The sequence below is a fragment of the Rhinoraja longicauda genome, chromosome 2 (assembly GCF_053455715.1).
Source record: "Rhinoraja longicauda isolate Sanriku21f chromosome 2, sRhiLon1.1, whole genome shotgun sequence".
Lineage (NCBI taxonomy): Eukaryota > Metazoa > Chordata > Chondrichthyes > Rajiformes > Arhynchobatidae > Rhinoraja > Rhinoraja longicauda.
Window position 1 is genome coordinate 44845313 of NC_135954.1, and position 20271 is coordinate 44865583.

The 20271-nt window shown below is 41.2% G+C and overlaps 1 protein-coding gene across 1 annotated transcript in view; it reads left to right on the plus strand.

Moving 5' to 3' along the window:
* Positions 1-20271, plus strand: part of LOC144604190 (contactin-associated protein-like 2) — a 1366128-nt gene that overhangs the window by 600267 nt on the left and 745590 nt on the right. Inside the window, exons 6-7 of the mRNA XM_078418400.1 lie at positions 14254-14438; positions 16331-16471. Coding sequence (XP_078274526.1) covers positions 14254-14438; positions 16331-16471 — 326 coding nt within the window. The remainder of the gene's footprint in view (positions 1-14253; positions 14439-16330; positions 16472-20271) is intronic.

Sequence of the window (20271 nt, forward strand, 5' to 3'; positions counted from 1 at the left end):
GCTGTGACTTGGATAGATTAGGCAAGTGGACAAATGCATGGCAGATGCAATATAATGTGGATAAATGTGAGATTATCCACTTTGGCGGCAAGAACAGGAAAGCAGAGTATTACCTGAATGGTGCCCAATTAGGAAAAGGGGAGATGCAACGTGACCAGGGTGTCATGGTGCACCATTCATTGAAAGCAAGTGTGCAGGTGCAGCAGGCAGTGAAGAAAGCGAATGGTATGTAGCATTCATAGCAAGAGGATTTGAGTATAGGAGCAGGGAGGTTCTGCTGCAGTTGTACAGGGCCTTGGTGAGACCGCACCTGGAGTATTGTGTACAGTTTTGGTCTCCTAATCTGAGGAAAGACATTCTAGCCTTAGAGGGAGTACAGAGAAGGTTCACCAGATTGATCCCTGGGATGGCAGGACTTTCATATGAAGAAAGACTGGATAGACTAGGCTTATACTCGCTGGAATTTAGAAGACTGAGGGGGAATCTTATAGAAACATATAAAATTCTTAAGGGGTTGGAGAGGCTAGATGCGGGAAGATTGTTCCCGATGTTGGGGAAGTCCAGAACCAGGGGTCTCAGCTTAAGGATAAGGGGGAAGTCTTTTAGGACCGAGATGAGAAAACATTTCTTCACACAGAGAGTGGTGAGTCTGTGGAATTCTCTGCCACCGAAGGTAGTTGAGGCCAGTTCATTGGCTATATTTAAGAGGGAGTTAGATGTGGCCCTTGCGGCTAAAGGGATCAGGGGGTATGGAGAGAAGGCAGGTACAGGTTACTGAGCTGGATGATCAGCCATGATCATATTGAATGGCGGTGCAGGCTCGAAGGGCCGAATGGCCTACTCCTGCACCTATTTTCTATATTTCTATGTTTAATGGCAGGACTCTGGGGAGTGCTGAAGAGCAGGAAGATATATAATTCATTGAAAATAGCATCACAGGTAGATAAGGTGGTCAAGAAGGCCTTTGGCACATTGACTTCATCAGTTAGGGTATTGAATAAAGAAGTTGGGAGGTCATATTACAGTTGCACAAAAATTGGTGAGGTCACTTTTAGAGTTTTGTGTTCAGAGGTGTCAGCAATCATGAGAGGAATAGATAGGGTAAATGAGAGTCGGGGAATCAATAAGTTTAAGGTGAGGGGATAAAGATTTAATAGGAACCTGAGGGGCAACTTTTTTTACACAAAGGGGTGGTAGGTATATGGAACAAGGTTACCAGAGGACGTGGCTGAGGCAGGTACTATCACAACATTTAAAATACATTTAGACAGGTACATGGAAAGGATAGGTTTCGAGTGATCTGGGCCAAACATAGGCAGGTGCGACTAGTGTAGATGGCGCATGATGGTCAGTTTGGGCAAGTTGGGCCGAAGGGCCTGTTTCCACGCTGTATGTCTCTATGACTTCAACATAGTTTGATTACTGTGTTCCTCACAAATCACTGATTTAATAAGTTTTGTGACAGTCTTGAAGTTAAGGTCAGCTATAAAACACCAGAACTATGGACAGGATCACAGTGTAAGTCGAAATTCAGTGTTTCAGCTAAACTCTTCTGCAGTTGTGAAAGGTGTCAAAGATTTATGAATAGTGGCAAGGTTAAGTTCAGGAAGGTTGAACTATAGTTTTGAACCTACCCCCCCCCAGTTATTTTTGCATCTCACATTAGGTAGCCCATGTTTGAAAAGTGGAACGTCTTTTTTTTTGTGGAAATGTGATTTGTGCAGTTTTGAAAGTCATATAAACTGTACCAACATCGATTCTGTAGGTAAACCTGCAGGGATTATCAGATTATCAGAATCCCTTGGTTTTGTGATACGGTAACACTCAAGGTTTGAATCTGTGCCATTCCAGTGGACCCTCAGAGCCCATTTGAGCAGAAATGTTAATAAAAATGAGCAGCCAAACAGACACAATTTTGCTCCTTTAATTTCAGATAAGGGTGCACCATTTTTACTTGAGAATCTATTAGATGGTGCAATGCCATACTTACAGAGTGTAGAAGCATACGGAATACATTTGCAGTAAATTAAATAAATTCAGAAGCCAAAATATGATAAGTGTAACTTAAGAATGCACTCAATGAGTATAGACACAGTTGACATGTCGGAACCATGCCGTAATGTCTGTATCTCTTGGGAGATGTGAAACATCGAGAAAAGGAATAAACTAGCTAATAAACAATCATAATATTCATGAATAATATTAAATTAAAAATGAATGAAACTAGTCTTGGCAGTGCCTTGACGATTTATATGTCCAGCTAAGTGTTTCAGCACTTAGGATGTGCCAATGCAATATTGTAATTTACAGTCAGAAAATTTTGAAATATTGATGTCTAACATGATAAGGTGAGCTTGTAAAAGTACATATCTACTCTCAGACTTTTCTCTTTCACATCAATTAGGTACAATAATATTAACCTTGACACAATTACAATAGATTAATTACTGAAAATAGACAATAGACAATAGACAATAGGTGCAGAAGTAGGCCATTCGGCCCTTTGAGCCAGCATCGCCATTCACTGTGATCATGGCTGATCATCCACAATCAGTACCCCGTTCCTGCCTTCTCCCAAGATCCCTTGACTCCACTATCTTTAAGAGCTCTATCTAACTCTCTCTTGAAAGCATCCAGAGAATTGGCCTCCACTGCCTTTTGAGGAAGAGAATCATAACTCTCTGGGTGAAAAAGTTTTTCTTCATCTCCGTTCTAAATGGCCTACACCTTAGTCTTAAACTGTGGCCCCTGGTTCTAGACACCCCCAATATCGGGAACATGTGTCCTGCATCTAGCGTGTCCAATCCCTTAATAATTTTATATGTTTCTATAAGATCTCCTCTCATCCTTCTAAATTTCAGTGTATACAAGCCTGGTCGCTCCATTCTTTCAACATATGACAGTCCCGCCATCCTGGGAATTAACTTTGTGAACGTATACTGCACTCCCTCAATAGCAAGAATGGCCTTCCTCAAATTTGGAGACCAAAACTGCACATGATACTCCAGGTGTGGTCTCACTAGGGCCCTGTACAACTGCAGAAGGACCCCTTTGCTCCTATATTCAACTCATCTTGTTATGAAGGCCAACATGCCATTAGCTTTCTTCACTGCCTGCTGTACCTGCATGCTTACTTTCAGTGACTGATGAACAAGGACACCCAGATCTCGTTGTACTTCCCCTTTTCCTAACTTGACACCATTCAGATAATAATCTGCCTTCCCATTCTTGCTACCAAAGTGGATAACCTCACATTCATCCACATTAAACTGCATCTGCCCACTCACACAACCTGTCCAAGTCACCCTGCATCCTCATTACATCCTCCTCACAGCTCACACTGCCACCCAGCTTTGTGGCATCTGCAAATTTGCTAATGTTACTTTTAACCCCTTCATCTAAATCATTAATGTATATTGTAAATAGCTGTGGACCCAGCACCGAGCCTTGTGGTACCCCAGTAGTCACTGCCTGCCATTCTGAAAGGGACCCGTTAATCCCTACTCTTAAAATGTGTAATCAAAGCAAATGATGCTGGTTTGTGAAAAAGATGCACTAAAATGCATTGTTAGGAAATTATGTTTTGTCAAAGTGCAGATAGATGTTTGGGTTAATGGTGTTTTAGGTTTTAGTTTTAGAGATACTGCACGGAAGCAGGCCTTTCAGCCCACCAAGTCCGCGTCGACCAGCAATCCCCGCACATTAACACTATCTTACACTAGGGACAATTTATGCTTGTACCAAGCCAATTAACCCACAAACCTGTACGTTTTTGGATTGTGGAAGGAAACTGAAAATCTTGGAGAAAACCTACGTGGTCACGGGATAATGTACAAACTCCATACAGACGGCACCCGTAGTCGGGATCAAACGCGAGTGTCTGGCACTGTACGGTAGCAACTCTACCGCTGCACCACCGCATAGGTCAAATGGCCTGAGTATTTCCAGCAGTTTTGGTTTTGTTTTCATATTGCCAGCAAAGGTAGAATTTATATTTGTTTTTAGCTCAGCGAGGATCTGTTAAAATGAAGCTATTTCACCCACGTCTCCTCTATTATGTCCAGCCTGTAGTCACAAACCTAACTAATGCCCTCTGATAGACACAAAAAGCTGGAGTAACTCAGCAGGTCAGGCAGCATCTCTGGAGAAAAGGAGTAGGTGACATTTTGCGTTGAGACCCTTCTTCAGACTGAGTGTCAAGGGAAAGGGAAATGAGAGAAACAGACGGTGATATTAGAACAAATGAATGAAAGATATGCAAAGAGTAACAATGATCAGGGAAGGGTGGGGCGTCTGATGTCAAATGCCAGTTTTATTGTCCTGTGGAATATGCCAGTGAGGTTCAAGAGAATTGTGGAGCATAAGTACATTGAATTATTCAGGCTAGGAAGTTAAAGTGGGTGAATTGTTTCTGATCTAGGGAAAATGTTAAGAAGCATCCAAGAAGTACATTTCAGAAGTACATGGGTAGGACAAATTAGGAGGGATATGGATCAAACGGAGGCAGGTGGGACAAGTGTAGCAGGGACATGTTGGCCTGTGTGGGCGAGTTGAGCCAAAGGGCCTGTTTCTACGCTGTATCACTCTATGACTATATCAGTGGAAAAATTCAGATATGTGACCTCATGAAAGATGGGAGTGTGTAGCAACTGTGTGAATTCCTGCCCTTCCTGACTTCAACACAGCCACAGGGGAAACATAGTGAAAATCTCTCAATTAAATAACTGCTAATGTCAACCATGAAGTACATCGTTAGGATTCCTCTGTCCTGATCAGTAATTAATGTTGACTTGTGATGTGTTAATCATATCTGTAATGGAATATGGTGTTGTGTAATAAACTGAACATCATTGAGCATGCCTTGTTTCGAGGTCCCTAGGAAACTAAAGATATCAATTTTATAACTTAATTAAATTGCAATAATTGTAAATCATTCTTTCCAAAGAGTTTGAAGGTTTTTTTATTTTCCCAATACCATTCAGTATTCCAATACAGCAGATGCACACAGATTGACAACCTCTGACTTTCTGAGTTAAGTTGTTTAACTTCCAAACTGTGCAGCATGCAGTAATATTGATGAATCGTCATTTGCAAGATCCGATTTGTTTCCCTTTGGTCTTTTTAGTAGCTATTTAATTACACTAAAAACTGCAAATACTTGATAACTGAAAGGAAGTCAAAAAGTCATTTTAGTCAAATGTAGCCAAGGCCTTTTCCTTTTACAGTAGATTAATTTAACAGTACCATCATGGTCTACTTTTCCAACATCATCATAAAAAAGTAAATAAAATTGTGTTCTACACTGTTGCTACATTAAATGTACACCTTGCAGTTTGACTTCTTGATTTAGAAATGATGAGGCATGAAATATTAAAAAAGAGCAGCTGATCAAACTGATTTACCTTAAGCCGGAAAGAAAAATATGTTAACACCATTTTGCTAAACTTTTAATGCCTTGCATACTATTTGACAATTCCTTTGCTCTGGCAAAGTGTGAAATGTGCCATGCAAGGGCTGTAGCCGTAGCCGTAGTGTAGCTGTAGAGTTGCTGCCTTGCAGCGCCGGAGACCCAGATTCGATCCTGCCTAGGGGTGCTTGTCTGTACGGAGTTTGTACGTTCTCCCGTGATCTGCGTGGGTTTTCTCCGAGATCTTGGGTTTCCTCGTGCACTCCAAAGACGTACAGGTCTATAGGCTAATTGGCTTGGTTTAAATGTAAAATATTGTCAGTGTAGGGTAATGTTAATGTGTGGGGATCGCTGGTCGGTGCGGACTCAATGGGCTGACGGGCCTGTTTCCCGCGCTGTATCTCCAAACTAAACTAAACTAAACGAGAAACAAGGAACCGCAGATGCTGGTTTACAAAAAAGACACAAAGTGCTGGAGTAACTCATTCCGTCAGGCAGCACCTCTGGAGAGCATGGATAGGTGATTTTTCGGGTCGGGACTCTTCTGACATTGTCAGGGAGGGGGGAAAGAAAGCTTGAAGAGAGGAGGGGCAGGACAAAGTGTGGCAAGTAATAGAAATGAGATGCAAGTAATAGGCACGAGATGAGAAAACATTTCTTCACACAGAGAGTGGTGAGTCTGTGGAATTCTCTGCCACAGAAGGTAGTTGAGGCCAGTTCATTGGCTATATTTAAGAGGGAGTTAGATGTGGCCCTTGTGACTAAAGGGATCAGGGGGTATGGAGAGAAGGCCGGTACAGGTTACTGAGCTGGATGATCAGCCATGATCATATTGAATGGCGGTGCAGGCTCGAAGGGCCGAATGGCCAACTCCTGCACCTATTTTCTATGTTTCTATGTTTCTATAGGTAGGAACACAGGCGAAGGGGGGATTTTGATAGGTAGATGGTTGGACATAGGCCAGAAATGAAAAAGTGGAAGGTATTAGACAAAAAGGTTGAAGAATTGTGAAGCCAGAGTAGGAATGCAGGTGGAAGGGGAGGGGAGAAATAGGTGCGACAGGTAGGGCAGGGAGTGGGGGAGAAAAAAGAGAGAAGTGGGGGAGAAAGGGAAGGGGTGGGTGTTGGAGGTTATCTCACATTGGACAATTCAATGCACTAACTTGCATTGATTCGTTCAGTGTAACTGCCTGCAGAAAAAAACTTTCTTCAAATAGCTTTTCTTAAGGTATATAATGTGCTGGCCTTGAGACCTGCAGCATAGAATATAAGTGAAGGGAGATTACAGCACAATTTTAAAAGAAGACATTGGTTAGGGCACAGATGGATTACTGTGTGTAGTTCTGGTCATCACACTTTTAGAAAGAACATGAACGCACTGGAGAAGGTGCAAAGGAGATTCACCAGGATGTTATCACAGATAGTGAATGTTATAGTTATGAAAGGACACTGCATAGACTGAGTTTGTATGCCTCAGAGTGTAGATGGCTGTATGGGCAAAAATAGGAGGAACACAGAAAGGATAGATAAATTAAAACATTTTGCCATAGTATCGGTGGAACAAACTAGAGACATTGCTTTAGGATAAGGAGTTTAGAGAGGACTTAAGGAAGACATTTTTCACCCAGATGCTGACTGAAATCTGGGATGCACTACTTGAGTGGCAGGTACACATTAGGGAAGTAATGCTGAGGCTCTATAAGGCGCTGGTAAAGGCACATTTGGAATATTGTGAGCAATTCTGGGCACCATGTCTAAGGAAGGATGTGCTGGCTCTGGAGAAGGTCCAGAGGAGGTTTACAAGAACGATCCCAGGAATGAGTAGGTTAACCTACGATGAGCATTTATCGGCATTGGGCCTGTACTCGCTGGAGTTTAGAAGAATGAGGGGGGACCTCATTGAAACGTACAGAATAGTGAAAGGCTTGGATAGCGTGGATGTGGAGAATCTAGGACTAGAGGCCATAGCCTCAGAATTAAAGAACGTTCTTTTCAGAAGGAGATAAGGAGAAATGTCTTTAGTCAGAGGGTGGTGAATCAGTGGAGTTCTTGCCACAGAAGGCTGTGGAGGCCAAGTGTGGATATTTTTAAGGCAGAGATAGATAGATTCTTGATTAGTACAGGTGTCAGAGGTTATTGGGCGAAGGCAGGAGAATGGGGTTAGGAGAGAGAGATAGATCAGCCTTGATTGAATGGTGGAGTAGACTCGATGGGCCGAATGGCCTAATTCTACTCCTATCACTTATGACCTCATAACATTAATGAAGTGTCAAGATGAATCATCAAGGCACATCAGAGGACATAAGTTTAAGGTGAGGGGGGAAAGATTTAATAAGAACCTGAGGAGTAAATGTTTTACACAAAGGGCGGTAGGTATATGGTACAAGCTGTCTTGTTGGTAGGTATATGGCTCTGGACCAAGTGGGCAGGTGAGTACTTGATGATTGGCATGGACGTGATGGGCCGAAGGGCCTGTTTCTGCATTGTATAACCCTATGACTATGATTTTTAGGCAAGGTAAGATTTGTGATGTATTAAGATGAAATAATACTCTTATACTCCTGTCAAAATTTTGGTTACCCCCTTAATTATGCGTAATCACCTTGTAAACAAAATGAATAAAAACCTTGTTTCCTTTTGCTTTCGATGATCAAAGTATTTTTATTCGGTACCTTAAAATGGGATTAAAGAAGAACCAACCAAATATTGATTGTGAAAGATATAGAGAGAGGCCTATCATGGGACGGGAACACATTAATATTGAAACGAGTGTATGGTTATTACCTCTTGAAAGTGAATTTGTGGCAAAGAGGGCAGAAGTGTAGGCTTGGTTGGAACGTGTGTGTTCAACTAGCTTGCATTCAGTGACCAAGCATGCTGCAGCAACTTAATTCAAATAAACATGTTTAACGAGCTGCCAGAGTAGGACGTTGAGGCAGGTACTATATCAACATTTCGACATAGGTACTATATCAACAAGACATTTGGACAGATACATGGAGAGGAAAGTTTAGAGGGACACAAAGTGCTGGAGTAACTCAGCGGGTCAGGCAGCCTCTCTGGAGAACATGGATAGGTGATGTTACGGGTCAGGGTCCTTCTTCAGACTGAGGAAGGCTTCCACCCCAAAATGCCACCTATCCATGTTCTCCAGAGATGCTGCCTAACCTGCTGAGTTACTGTAGCATTTTGTGTCCTTTCGTGTAAAACAGCATCTGTGGTTCTTTGCTTTTACTCTAAGGTTTAGAGGGCTATGGATCATTGCGGGCAGGTGCTACCCAGTGTATATGAAATATCTTGGCTTGGGCAAGTTAGGACGAAGGGCCTGTTTCTGTGCTATATGACACTATAACTAAATAGACATGTTTTGCGCACTCTGGTTCAAATTGCTATCTCAGGAATGCTTTGGGTAGATACTAGCAAACTAAAGATAGAGTGGATTAATAAAGGTAAAATTGGCAATGTACACTGCAAGACTTAGATGGTTGAAGGACTGTGTCAAAGAGTTGCTTAAGTTGACAGATAGGAGAACACGTTAACATAGCTGGTCTAATTGTGACTGACTGCCATGGGAATTTATGCCATTATTCTGAATTCAAGTGTGTAAAAAAACAAATGAGTACTTTCATGAATTTTCTAGCTGGAGGCTTTAAATAATTGCAACGTGGAAGATATGTAAAACATCAAAATGGAAAACATTCCCTTGATCTGCCTTTTGGCTTAATAAGCAGAATGGGAAGAACTTTTCAGAATGGAAACACAAATTAAAGTGGCACTAATGAGATTTTGTAGCCCTTTACTGGTAATCGTTTGAGCCATTCCTTTACTGATAATCATTTAGTCCAAGCAAATTACAGCACAACTTCATTTTAAAGGATAACCGATATTTTGTCAGATCTCAAAGGGAACTGCGTAACAAATTGAGTATTCACTGAATTTGAATTATTGCTTTCAACACAATTTTTTCTTTAACTGCATACTTCATTTCAAGTTAGGTTATTTAATTTAAGGTTTTATTAATTCAATTTTTATCCCTCTCCCAAACAAAAAGCAGCGTTCTGGATTTTAAAGTTACTTTTGATCCTCTTTTATCATTCTAACTTGAGAACCATCTGTTTTGCCAGCTTGGGGTTTCTACAGTTTTTTGAGTCTTTGGAGATTCGACTGAACTTGCAAATAGAATCTGGATAGTCTGTCATATTTTCCAGTATTTACTTCATCAAAGACTATTCAATATTCCTTTCTTTCGACAAGAATTTGGAATACATCACAAAATTTTGTTTCATTCAGATTGTTTACTCCCTTCCTGATTTTCATCTGCTTTTTATTCTGAGGAAGGGAATAACATTAATATTTTTCGTTTAGAGATAGTTTTAGAGATACAGCACGGAAACAGTTCCTTCTGCCCATCGAGTTCATGCCGACCAGCGATCACCCCGCACACCAGCACTATCCTACACGCCAGGAACAATTTTACAATTTTACCAAAGCCAATTAACCTACGAACCTATACGTCTTTGGAGTGTGGGAAGAAACCGGAGCAAACCCACACAGGTCATGGGGAGAACGTGCAAACTCCGTACAGACAGCACCCTTAGTCAGGATTGAACCCTGGTCTCTGGCACAGTAAGGCAGCAGCTCTACCATTGTGACACGGTGCCACCCTTTCAGATATATATAAATAATACTTTCTACCAAATTCTCGGATAAATACACGGTCAGAAGCCTGATTCATTTGAACATGTGAGCATAATAAATAGGAGAATAAGAAGATCATTTGGTTCTTTGAGCCTTCTCTGCTATTCAACAAAATTGGTAGTAAGGCTTTAAGGGCACTGATCAGAGCAGTTTTGAGCCCCATATTTGAGGAAGGATATGCTGGCATTTGAGAGGATCCAGAGGATGTTTAGGAGATTGATCTTAGGGATGATTGGGTTAATGTATGATGAGCATTTGACAACTCTGGGTCTGTACTCAATGGAGTTTAGAAGGATGAGGGAGGGGATCTCATTGAAACTTACGGAATAATGAAAGACCTGGATAGAGTGGATGCAGAGAGGATGTTTCCACTAGTGGGAGTGTCTAGGAGCAGGGGCGGCATAGTTGTGCAGCGGTTGACTTGCTGCCTTACAGCTCCAGAAACCCGGGTTCAATCCTGATTACGAGTGCCGTCTGTACGGAGTTTGCACGTTCTCCTTGTGGCCACCTGGGTTTCCTCCAGTTGATCCGGTTTCTTCCCACTTGCTAAATATATGCAGGTTTGTAAGTTAATTGGCTTCTGTAAATTGTCCCTAGTGCATAGAACTAGTGTACTATGGGTGATTGTCAGCGCGAACTAGGTGTCTGAAGGGCCTGTTTCCCCACAGTGTCTCTAAACTGAACTAAACAGAGAGAACAGTCAGACTAAAAGCACCTACCTTTAGAAAGGAGCTGAGGAGGAACTACTTTAACCAGAAGGTTGTGAATCTGTGGAATTCATTGCAGCAGACGGCTGGGAAGGCCAAATCATTGGGTATTTTAAAAGCAGAATGGGGTTGTGAGGGAAAGATAGATCAGTCATGACTGAATGGCAGAGTATACTCGATGGGCCAAATGGCCTAATACTGCTTCTGTGACTTATGAAAGTATAATATAATATAAATTAATTGATCTGAGAATATATGAATATGAAGAAAGAACTGAGATTCTTTTGTGACCTCGTCTTCTCTAATAGTTTCTATGAGAGATCATGAAATAATGCATTCCAGACCCTAATCGCTCACTGCACCAAAAGGTTTTTTCTCCTGTCACTTTTGTGACCAAATCAATTGTCAAGTTCACAATGTTCATTACCTTTATATTTTATGCCTGTACTTATAAAGCTCGAGATCAAAAATGCTTTTCTAACCTATTTCTGAACCTGATGCACCCTTTTGAATGATTCATGCTCAGACATTCTCAGATCTGTCTGTTCCTTTACCTTTTTCTGAATTGTCTTCCTTAATTAATATTGACCCTTCTCACTCTTCCTAATGAAATATAACATTACATTTATGCATTCAATTTCATCTGCTGCACATCCATTTGGTCCACCGCCTGTTTTTGTCCTCATGATGTCTATTACTGCTTTCTTCATAGTTCACCAGTCCTCTGCTAATTTGGAAATGGTGCCCTTTGTACCCAAGTCCAAGTCATTAAAATATACAGTAAAACTCAAATAATTCACTCTCTGACTATTCAGAAATTCCAATGGATTTGGCAGTGACCCACCAAGTGATGTTCCCCTATTTCTTGAGCACACTGGGACCCCAGTTCTCACACTCTTTAAACTCACCAGGGCTACAATTTCATATCATATCATATCATATATATACAGCCGGAAACAGGCCTTTTCGGCCCTCCAAGTCCGTGCCGCCCAGTGATCCCCGCACATCAACACTATCCTACACCCACTAGGGACAATTTTTACATTTACCCAGCCAATTAACCTACATACCTGTACGTCTTTGGAGAGTGGGAGGAAACCGAAGATCTCGGAGAAAACCCACGCAGGTCACGGGGAGAACGTACAAACTCCTTACAGTGCAGCACCCGTAGTCAGGATCGAACCTGAGTCTCCGGCGCTGCATTCGCTGTAAAGCAGCAACTCTACCGCTGCGCTACCGTGCCGCAGAGATTTAAATTTACTGGGGCCACCTTTCCTTCACTCCATTTAAACTTACCGGGTTCATTGCGAGGTTCATGATAATATCTTAATATCAAACCCTTCAAGAAGTGAACGAAAATTGCATTGGTATCTGAATAGGAATTATATCCAATAAACCAGAAAATCTGCTGGCACACCCAAGTCAGATTATTGGACATTTACTGCATTGTGATGAGCAATTTTCCAGGTTCTGACCCCTGGAAACAATGCTATGCTCCTCTGTACTGTCCAATATGTGCTCTGGCCTTCCACGGCTTCCACAGGGCCTCTTTCTGTTCATGATGCGTGGCCTCAAAATTCCTAGTCTCATTCTGAATACTCCTTCTCCATTCTGAATGGTCATGGGATTACTGTGAATCTTTAGACTTTGGAGATACAACGTGGAAACAGGCCCTTCAGCCCACCGAGTTCACGCTAGGCATCGATCACCCCATACACTAGCGCTATCCTATTCACTAGGGACAATTTACAATTTTATTTTAACCAAAACCGATTCACCTACAAACCTATATGTCTTTGAATTGTGGGAGGAAACCAGAGCAGCCGGAGAAAATCGGACACAGGAAGAACGCACAAACTCCGTACAGGCAGCACCCGCAGTCAGGATCGAACCCACGTCTCTGGTGTTGTAAGGCAACAACTCTACCGCTGCTCCACTGTGCCCCCCCTCCATGCTGCATTTCTTCAAGAAGGTTTAGAGATAAGCTTGTCCATCTGGTAATCTCTTCCCATGACAGAGTACATAATCGAGTGTCAGCTTCAGGAGTGCAGTGTTAAGTCGGTGAGCCATGTAACTTGTCCAATGTAGTTAACTGTGTGGGCTTAGTGTTGGGAATGTTGTCATGGAGAGGAAACTAATCTTGGCGTGTTTATCCTTCCAGTGAACTTGGAAGATTTTGTAAAGACGACGTTGTTGGTACCTTTCCGATAACCGTTACAGGTAGAAAAGGTCTCTGGAGCACTTTGGAGGATCGGAATCACCGCTGCCCGAGAGAGCATAGGTCCTGTTGTACTTTGCATCTGTATTCACCAAGGTGAAGGACATGGAAGATAGTGAGATCACTGAAGGGTATGCAAACATACAAATTTGCTCAGGACAGTTTGAGATCAATATAGAGATCAAGAAGGAGGTGATGTTGGGTCTCTAGAAAAGCATTAAGATGGATAATTCCCTAGGGTCTGATGGCATCTATCCTAGGTTATTGCTGGAGGCAACTGAGGAGATTGCAGGAGACTTGATAAAGGTCTTTGTATCCACTCTCGGTGAGGTTCCGAATCACTGGAAAGTAGACAACATTGTTCCTTTGCTTAACTTTGGAGAACATCTCCAGCTTCAAAACTAAAGAGACGAAATGAAAAAGAATGAGTGTTTCAAATGTTATTTCCAAAAAATGGCATCCCGAGCTTTTTTGCTGTTCTCCATTTCAGAGTTATTTTTCACTGCCCCCACATTCATTCTCTAATTTGGATATTGCACTACCTTCTAACTTTACAACAGCACACCCCAGTGTAACTAGCAGTTGCCTTTCCTTTAAAAAACGTGACCTCAAAAAAATTTCAGTAAGTTCCAGCCTATTTTGGTATATTGCAGAAAAAAAGCAAAAATAATCTTACCATCCTCATCGTAACAGTACATGCTGATCAGATTGTGTCAGTTATTAAGAAGCCAAGAAGGTACTTGGGTACAGTGTATTGATTCTTGTCACTTTCCTGAAGGAATTCGTTTCAGCTTAAAATAAAGCTGCCCTCCATTGAGACATATTCTGAAGCAGCACCATTATCTCATCACATCAGCATGAAAGGACAGTCAATCCCTCACATCCTCAGTGTTGAGGCAAACAATTGTTCCACTCTACTACCACCAAAAATTCTTCATGCCTTTATGCTATGATTAAAGTTTGTTTTTCTGAAGAGAAAGGATGAACTTTTGTTGAAACACTTCCGATTTGTGTGTCATATTTAACAGTCAGACATGTGTGCAATTCATTTTGATTGTTGCCATAGGAACATCTTCATAATGCCTGATAATACTATACTTTTTGTTCTCAGCGTTGTGATTGACGCTTCCAATTTAATAACTTTTTTTTCAACTTGGCGATTCTTTTACTCTCTGTTTCGGCGTAAGGACTTTCCACTGATAAGTTTCCATTATTATCCTCCAGGCAGTAATCAGCACAGTTCTATCAACGGTGACACTTCTGTAACAACCGGCAGCCTCCTCGATGACTACCACTGGCACTCTGTCGTTATTGAGCGGTATGGACGCAATGTCAATTTTACATTGGACCGGGAGACCCAGCACTTTCGGACCAATGGCGAATTTGATCATTTGGATCTTGACTATGAAGTAAGGAATCAGAGATATTTGAAACCAAAAATTGCATGCGTCAGCATTTGAAAGGGGAAGGCGGGTTAACATATTGAGTAGAAATCTTTAACGTATGTATGCAGATGCTGACTGAATTTCTAAGCATTTCTAACAGAATGAGTTTTTATTATTCCAGATTTCCAAAATGTGCAGGTTTTCTTGTTAATTTTGATTGTATGACATTTCTCCCCAGTGAGGTGGTAGCAGAGGAAAGGTTTTCTGCTGGTGAGGGTACTAATCAGAGACCAAAACAAACTGCATTTTCTCTGCATTAAATTGAGATAAATCTTTAGGAGATTATGTTGAAATGTACATTGCTGTGGGAGATGAAGAGAGTCCACTTTTTGGCAGAAATACAGGAGAATGATCATTTCCCAATGAAATGATTGGGCAAGTTATTTAACAGTGCAGAACTTTTTTATGGACTGAGTAGTTCCTGAGCTAACAATTCGGCACAGTGGCCCATCGTAGTGGCACAGCAGTAGAGTTGCTGCCTTACAGTGCCAGAGCCCAGGTTCGATCCTGACTATGAGTGTTGTCTGTATGGAGTTCTCCCTGTGACCGCATGGGTTTTCTCTGGGTGCTCCAGTTTCCTCCCACACTCCAAAGATGTGTGGTTCTGTATGTTAATTGGCTTCTGCAAATTGTCCCCAGTGTGTAGGGTAGAACTAGTGTACGGGTGATTGCTAGTCAGCATGGCCTCGGTGGGCCAAAGGGCCTGTAAACCACACTCTATCTTTAAACCAAAACTAAATCTAAATATTGTGTTTCAGGTTTCTTCTTACCTGCCAGTAAAATAGCCTTATTGATTTCTGGAGTTTTCATTGTCCTGGCAGTTGAATGAAATAAAAAATGGTTGGTTAAAAGTGAGATGGTTCTTATAATTACCAATTTTAAAACACAACTGCAATGGGATAGAAAAGGCCATTAACCTAGTGCCTTTTAAATTACAATGCATTGGTTAACACTCACATTAGGAACACACTAGTTTGAATTGCTCAGTTTTTGCTGAAAAATGGCAGCATTTAATTGTGGAGCAGATTGTAGATGATAATTCCCTGTGGAACTGTGAATAATATTGGGATATTCACATAAATGTGAAGTTGCAGACTGTAGTTCTCTGTTGTTTTCCCAAATGCACTCGGTTTCAAGACTCGGAAGTCTGGTAGGGACCCTGAAGTTCTGGCAATTCCCCATTGCTTACCAAGGGAAATCCCTGTGATCAACCTGTGATTACGGCCCTGATGCAGGGAGCATTTCCACATTCATTTTATTGTCTTTGAGGATCGAAAGAAAGTAGTAGATAATCTTTTGTTATTATTTTGGTGTGTTTGGTTGCATGTGAGCCGAGTAATTTTGTTTTGCAGGATTTATTTGTAAACTTTTCAAACTTTTCAGAAGTAGTCAATCATTACTGAAAATCTCTGCATGTTTTTGAATCAAGCATTTGAAGTACCAGGTAATTTTCAAATTTGCTGCTCAGTGGAGAGAACAGGTGGTTTAGTGTTGATTGCAAATTCTATGCCAAAATCTAAATAATAGATAATATTATTGCCATCAAGCTGCAGGAGATTGTCAAATGTAAATAATACTGTCAAATCATGAAGCCTTCTCCAGCCTTTTGGCTGTATAGTGCTGTATAGTGCTGTATAGTGCTGTATAGTGCTGTATAGTGCTGTATAGTGCTGTATAGTGCTGTATAGTGCTGTATAGTGCTGTATAGTGCTGTATAGTGCTGTATAGTGCTGTATAGTGCTGTATAGTGCTGTATAGTGCGCTGTATTGGCTGTATTGTGTGTGAAATTGCTGTATAGTGTGTAACGTTAGCTACATGCGTACAAAACATCAAATCTTTTTATTTATCCTTCAAGCTCAGCTTTGGGGGAATGCCATTTTCTGGAAAGCCAAGCTTCAATGGAAAAAATTTCAAAGGTTGCATGGAGACTATAAATTACAATGGAGTTAACATCACTGATCTGGCCAGGAGGAGGAAACTAGACACATCTAAAGTGGTAAGATCATGAACGCATAAGTGACGTGGCTGAGGTTATACCCTGTAGATGATAACAAGGTCCTGTAGAATGAATTGCATAAAAATCTAGTGATAATCAGTTAACGTTCGAAATAAGGAGTGGGCTGTTTGTAAGTTCCCTGTAGTTTTGATGACTCTCTTCATTTTGTGATTTATGTGCCTATTATGCATTGTTTTTCATTCCTACAGGACTGTTGTTAAATGCTCTATAACAAAATATGGTTGTTGCCAGATTAAATAATGTACACACTTTTCTATTTGTTATGGTTTGAATAAGGCACATAAACCTCATATGTTTCTCTTTCCAGATTTTATTTATAATTCCACACTTAAGGTTCTCCCCTGTATTTAGATTTCAGCTGGAGTAAATTTACTCTGAGGTTAGAACCAATACTGCTCTGCAGTGCCAAAGATAGACACAACATGCTGGAGTAACTCAGCGGGTCAGGCAGAGTCCCTGGAAAAAAAGAAATGGTGACGTTTCAGGTCGGAACCCTTCTTCAGACTTGCCATTGCCACAAAGTACAAAAGAGCATCTGACGGCGACAAGCTTTTGATTCCCCCTCCCGTATATGTGGCTAGAATCTGCTTCCTCTGCATCCCTTCCATCCCTATCTGAATAACATGACAACATTCAGTGTCTCATGAAGCATGGTGCTACATCTTACTTTACGCCTTGAATCACCAGTACTATTTGCTAATACAGCAGTTTTGTTTGAAAAGTTATTAGACACTTGCTAAATCTCATAATGCTTCACTTAAGTGAGCATTATTGTCAATGACAAAGACCTTTAAGACAGGACAGATATTCTAATAAAGGTTTGCTTTATTGGACTATGGTCAGGCCGCATTTGGAGTATTGTGTGCAGTTCTTGTCACCCCATCACGGGAAGAAGGCTGAGGCTTTAGAATGGGTGTAGAGGAGATTGAACAGAATGATAACAGAACAGAACAGAACAGGTGTGGGGTATTAGCTACAGAGAGAGTTTGGAGACACTTGGATGTTTTCCCTGGAATGATGGAGGCTGCATGGAGACCTGATAGAAGAATATAAAATTATGAGAGGCATAGATTGGGTAGAAAGTTAGAATCTTTTTCACAGGATGGAAAAATCAAATGCAAGAGAGCATAGCTTTAAGGTGAGAGGGGCAAAGTTTAAAGGAGATGTGCGGGGCAAGTTTTATTTTACACAGTCAAGTCAAGTCAATTTTATTTGTATAGCACATTTAAAAACAACCCACGTTGACCAAAGTGTTGTACATCAGTTCAGGTACTAAGAAACGAACATACAATGGCACACAAACATAACAGCACATACATAAACAGTTCACAGTGCCCCCACAGAGGGCCTCAAACGCTAGGGAATAGAAATAGGTTTTGAGCCTGGACTTAGAGTCGATGGAGGGGGCAGTTCTGATGGGGAGAGGGATGCTGTTCCACAGTCTAGGAGCTGCAACCGCAAAAGCACGGTCACCCCTGAGCTTAAACCTAGACTGCGGGATAGTGAGTAGCCCCAAATCGGCCGACCTGAGGGACCTGGAGATAGAGTGGTGGGTTAGAAGATTTTTGGGAGGGGGGGGGGGGGGGGGTGCAAGCCCATTTAGGGCTTTGTATGTGAATAGGAGGAGCTTGAAGTTGATTTTGTACTGTACTGGGAGCCAGTGGAGAGAGGCCAGAATCGTGGCGATGAGAGAGGGTGAAACACACTGCCGGGGATGTTGGTTGAAGTAGATGGTTTTGTGACATTTAAATGACAATTGGAGAGGCCAATTGTAGGGAATGGAGGAATATGGGTCATGTGATAGTAGATAAGTAGATAATTGATGGTCTTGGCGTTATGTCCGGCGCAGACATTATGGGCCGAAGGGCCTATACTTGCGCTGTATATGTCATAAAAGTTATTAGATCCATTAACATTGAGCAAAGCAAGAGAGAAAACAAGATAGACACAAAATGTGTCAACGGGTCAGGCAGCATCTCTGGAGGAAAGGAATAGGTGAAGTTTTGGGTCAAGACCCATCTTAAGTCTGAGAAGGGTCTTTGTTTTCTCCAGTGATGCTATCTGACCTGCTGAGTTATTCCAGCATTTTGTGTCCATCGTCGGTGTAAACCAGCATCTGGAGTTCCTTCCTACACAAGAGAGAAAACAAATGGCCTACACTCACATTTTCAATGCTGGTTGGTGACCTCTTATGAATGGGATCAGACAGCATGACCAGCATAGAGCTTTTGTGACTGCTCTGCTCAGCATGCCCATGTTAACCTCTAGGACTCCCTATGGTCACAGAGGTCAGGGACAAGCCTCAACCCATAAATTGCAACCAGCTTACAATTGGCAGAGGCAGCCTGTTTGTTCTTTAACCAATTTTACTAAACTTGATTATCCAATCATTGTCGCATTGTTGTGTGCCATGGGCAAATTGGCTGTCAGATTTCTCTCCATTGCAACAATGAACACAGTGTAAAATTCGTAATTGTAAATCATTTTTGAGAAAGCTGGAATCCATGAAATTATTATATATGCAAATTTATTATTGTACTTGGTTCATGTTGATTGAAACACTGCTCAATCTGTTGTACCATCCTGAACATTCTTGTTGCACTGAATCAATAAAGCAGCAGACTTTGCCTTGAGTTTTGAGAAGGGCTGCTATTGATTCCTCTGCTCTTGATTACTCAGCAAAGGTATGAATGAAATACTGCTTCGCAGATCAAACCTACTATTAACTTCTGAGTTTGCACTGCTGCTTTCCTGTGGGGAAAATCAGGGTAAAACAGTTCATATATATTCACTCAGGATAAATTACTGGGCTCTATCCATAAGACATAGGTAATAGAATTGAGTGAGTAGAATTAAGCCATTCGGTCCATCGAGTCTGCTATTGTCAGGCAGCTGGAACAGCCACTGGTCAGCAGTCAAAACTAAATTAAATTGAGAACTTTCATACATCTACTTTGGAAATGGAAGTTTGAAACATACTTGTAGACTCAGGTGACCTAATAGTTCAGTTCCCCAGCCAGCAGCAGCTTTCAGTGAAGCTTTTGATCGTCAGGGACAGATTTAGGAGACAACTGGAAACAGCAGACATTTAAAAAAATAGTTTGCTTTGTTTTCATTGTTTCTCAGTATTTTTCTATTTTAGTTACCTTTGTGCCTCAAAAACATTTTTCAATATTTTAAAAAATCATTTCAATTTTAATTTGGTTAATTTCCTCTGCATACCAGAGACGATTAAAACTGTTAAATTAGTGACAGCTTTGAAAGAAAGCACTGTTGCACTCGACTCCAGATTTATCTCCAATGAAGGACCATGGGCATGTTAAGGTGGAGTTCAGTCACCATCTGGACTATCCCAGGGTGATTAAATATGTAGTTAATATTATTGATACTAATTCCGAGCAGGGTATGTGTGTGTTCACGAATAGCATGTCAATATACCCTATTACAAATAGGCTGGACATTTGTCTGATACTGAATTGATAGCTAAGATTGTGAAACTAACCCAAAGAACAATCCATGAGACAGATATAGAATGGATTCTAATTTTTATATTATTGATGGTTCAATCTCTACTGCAAGAATCACTTACTATTTTATGCTTTCAAGTTTTACACAAAGGGTGACAATTTGGCACATAATTTTGCTCCATTTGGCAGTTATTGTGCATTATTTTCCACTGGCTTTACGATTATCACAATATTAGTAGCTTTCTCGTTTTACAAAACTGTCACATTCTTTTATTGGAAAAGGATCTTGCAACTTTTGTTCTCAATAACTGT